Here is a 4,021-nt window from a genome sequence, read left to right on the forward strand (position 1 = left end):
ATGCGGATGGTAGGTTGTGGGGCAGAGTGCCGAATATAAAGTGTGTTTGGTGGGTGGAATGGCTGACTGGGTGTGGTGTGTGAGCGTGTCCGGGGTGGGTTTGGGAGTGTGCGTGGGGGTGTGGGTGGGAGTGAGATAGGGTTAGTGGAAGTTTGGTACCAGGGCCGCCGGCCCCTCTGACAGAGTGTGTGGGCTGTGCGTGGTAGAGGGTGAACTGTGGGTTCTGGGAATGTTGGGAGAGAGGAGAAAGGGGCAGGGGACATCCCACCACCATGTTGGCGTAACGACCCGGAAGTCCATGCTGGGAGAGCTGGGAGAGATGGGCCAGCTGCGGGTGCTGAGCGAGTGGTGGGCCAAGCGGTGGACGACAGGGTACTGGGCCTCTCTGTATAGTATGAGGGGGCACACCTTGCAAAGGAGGAGGGACAGCTTGGACGTGGTAGCGATGGTGATGGTAGTAAGGTGGTGGGGGCTGCACGGTGCTCGCGTGACAGTACTGTGCGTGCAGCGCCTGGATCTTGGAAGGCCCCCCGTCCAACTGGCACAGAGGTGAAGGGGAGTGAGGAGGGGGCCCTCCCGTAGTCGGTGGGGGGACAGGTGCGGGGTAAGGTGGCCCCGGTGGAATAAGGGGCCCTGGTGGTTTGGCACGTTTGCTGCCAAACAGGGAGCCCAGGAAGGAGCTGCTGTTGTTGTTGCTGCTCCCCCCAGGGGCACTCCCCGCTCCTGTTCTCTCTGCACTGCTGGAGACTCCCCCAACTCCTGTCCCAGCAGTGGTATGTTGCTGCCCCGGCCCACCCCCCACCCCCGTACCGGGGCTCTGAGTAGGGCGGTGTGGCCGGTAGGCTGCTGGAGATGAAGGTACCATCATGGGGCTGTAGGAAAGACCTCCAACAGGCAGGGGGCGCTGCTGGTGAGGCCGAGGACTGCTAATAATGGAACCCTGAGAGTAGGAGGGGGGAGGAGAAGAGACATTGAGAATAAAATACAGAACCAGACTAGGTTTTAGTAAAAGTTTTCAAATTGATTTTCTGCTATCCAGGTATCCATTGGTTTCATTTCAGTCACCACTGAAGATACACATAAAGATTTCTGCAGGTTTACACAAACAAGCATGTTGTGGATATTTGCAGGGAAACAATGCCTCATGCAGATGTGAGCACCAAGCACACTGGCTGTCTGATCCAAGAAGAGGTAAGTTTGAAATGGATTAAAAAAGATCATAAACATAATCAAAAGATGTACAAGAACAGAGGAAACAGTCTTCTGTGTGTGGTTGTGCACATGCAGAAGTCGGAGTAGTGTGCTTCACTTTTAACTCTGATGAAACATCACAGTACATTTACACGAATCAGACAATGCAGTCAGCAGGGTGTGTGACATGCTGCCGTAGCGTGCTGAGAGGTCGTGACATGCAAACTTTCAGCCCCACTCTATCCAAACTTACTTCAATAGTGCTGTCCAGTGACCCCACACTGTTCCTACGACCTCGCTTCCCTGTTTCCCAATCACAGTGAGGCAGAGTTAAATTTGTCCCCAAGAAATAATTACAACACATAACCTGTAACAACCACAAATTGTTCTTACATTTCTGTGTACAGAATAAACAGAAGAGATACAGGTACACACACTGAGCTTTACAGGTGTTTCCAGGTGTCCTCCTGAACTGTGACAGGGCCAGGCGAGCTGTTTCCCCTGCTTCAAGTCTGTATGCTAAGCTAAGCCAACCACGTCCTGATTCAGCTCCATGCTTAATGCACAGACAATGCATATTTCCCAAACTGATGATCTATTTCTTTAAGTATTTCCAAGGCTGGAATGTACATTTACTACATGTACTTCACTCAAATACACTTTGTTCTACTAGTTTGTATTAGTTTTTGTTACATTATACTCCTACTCCACTACATGTCAGAGGGGATAACTGTACTTTTTAGAGGTGCACTGTGTAAGATCTAGAAGGATTTATTAGCAGAAAGAGGCTATAGTACACGTAATTATGTTTCTGTTAATGTGTGATCACCAGACAAAAAGAATCATTGTGTTTTCTTTAGCTTAGAACCCTAGAATTTGAACAAATGTTATACTTTGTCCTACATTTACAGTAATCACTGTGAAATGGCAGTGAGGGCTGTTTAACACAAGGTATGAGAGCTTTGCTGAATGTTGCAGTCTGCTGCCTCACCACTAGATGTCACTAAATCTCACACACTGCACCTTAACCCCATGTGTTTGTGTGAAAGCTTTACAACTTTGGATAAGGATAATAATCCTTAAGGATAAGGATAACCACCTTTATTGGCCAAGTATGTTACACACAAGGAAATTGTTTCCGGTACAGGACTGATGGCAGCCATCTGCGGCGCCACCTCAACCGACAGCTCTAACCATTGGGGGCAACGGGGGGGGTTCAGTGTCTTGCCCAAGGACACTTTGACACGTGGACTGCCGGCACTGAGATTCGAACCTTCAAACTTCTGGTTGTGAGACGACCGCTCCACCACCGCACCAGTGTCGACCCCCAGCGGCAGATATGCAGATATAGACTTTACACACATCATGAACATGATGCAATACCTCATTGGAAAATACATGCCATTTGAAATATTGCTTAAATAAAGGTTTATAAGCATAATCTGGATGTACTTAAAGTTCTCAATGCAGAAAAATGGCCCTGTGACTGTTATACTCTAATACATCATTAGGTTATTATTACTCATGAACTGATGTGTAAGCAGCATTTTACTGATGTTTCTGGTTGAGCTAGAGCTAATTTCTTACTATTTTATATAGGACTGTAATGATTAATTTTGTTATGGATTCATTTACTGGTCATTTTCTTGATTAACTGATTGATTGTTTAGTTTGTAAACAATTAGAAAACTGAGAAATGCCATCACAACTATCCAGAGCCCAGAGTTAAAATTTCAGAAGGCTTCTTTTGTCCAAACCTACTAAAAATAAATGAGAATAATGGGTAAAGCAACACATTCTCACAATTAAGAATCCGGAACCACGTTTGGCATGAAACAAAACAATTAGCAAAATGGTTAAACCAGTAAGTTTTCTCTGAATCAATTAATTTTGAACAAACATCATAGTTTATAAGCACTTAATATGTTTTGTATGTGCAACCTAATGACTACAGCTGTCAGACAAGTGTCATGTAGTAAAACATACAATATTTACCTCTGAAATGTAGTAGAGCAGAAGTACAAAGTAACATAAGAAGAAAATACTCATGTACTTTAAATTTGTAATTAAGCAGAGTACTTGAGTATTTACAACATACAGTGGGTACGGAAAGTATTCAGATCCCCTTAAATTTTTCACTCTGTTATATTGCAGCCATATGCTAAAATCATTTAAGTTCATTTTTTTCCTCATTAATGTACACACAGCACCCCATATTGACAGAAAAACACAGAATGTTTGACATTTTTGCAGATTTATTAAAAAAGAAAAACTGAAATATCACATGGTCATAAGTATTCAGACCCTTTGCTGTGACACTCGTATATTTAACTTAGGTGCTGTCCATTTCTTCTGATCATCCCAGAGATGGTTCTACACCTTCATTTGAGTCCAGCTGTGTTTGATTATACTGATTGGACGTGATTAGGAAAAGCCACACACCTGTCTATATAAGACCCTACAGCTCACAGTGCATGTCAGAGCAAATGAGAATCATGAAGTCAAAGGAACTGCCTGAAGAGCTCAGAGACAGAATTGTGGCAAGGCACAGATCTGGCCAAGGTTACAAAAAAATTTCTGCTGCACTTAAGGTTCCTAAGAGCACAGTGGCCTCCATAATCCTTAAATGGAAGACGTTTAGGACGACCAGAACCCTTCCTAGAGCTGGCCATCCGGCCAAACTGAGCTATCGGGGGAGAAGAGCCTCGGTGAGAGAGGTACAGAAGAACCCAAAGATGACTGTGGCTGAGCTCCAGAGATGCAGTCAGGAGATGGGAGAAAGTTGTAGAAAGTCAAAGAAAGTCAACCATCACTGCAGCCCTCCACCAGT

General features: G+C 45.1%; 1 protein-coding gene across 1 annotated transcript in view; it reads right to left on the minus strand.

Annotated features, from left to right (window-relative positions):
* Nucleotides 1–839: 839 nt before the first annotated feature.
* LOC109970971 (IQ motif and SEC7 domain-containing protein 2-like) overlaps nucleotides 840–4,021 on the minus strand; it is a 139,105-nt gene continuing 135,923 nt past the window's right edge. The window contains exon 17 of the mRNA XM_020618937.1: nucleotides 840–940. Coding sequence (XP_020474593.1) covers nucleotides 927–940 — 14 coding nt within the window. The 3' untranslated portion in view covers nucleotides 840–926. The remainder of the gene's footprint in view (nucleotides 941–4,021) is intronic.

This window comes from Monopterus albus, unplaced genomic scaffold, assembly GCF_001952655.1.
Source record: "Monopterus albus unplaced genomic scaffold, M_albus_1.0 scaffold212.1, whole genome shotgun sequence".
In the NCBI taxonomy this organism is placed as follows: Eukaryota; Metazoa; Chordata; class Actinopteri; order Synbranchiformes; family Synbranchidae; genus Monopterus; species Monopterus albus.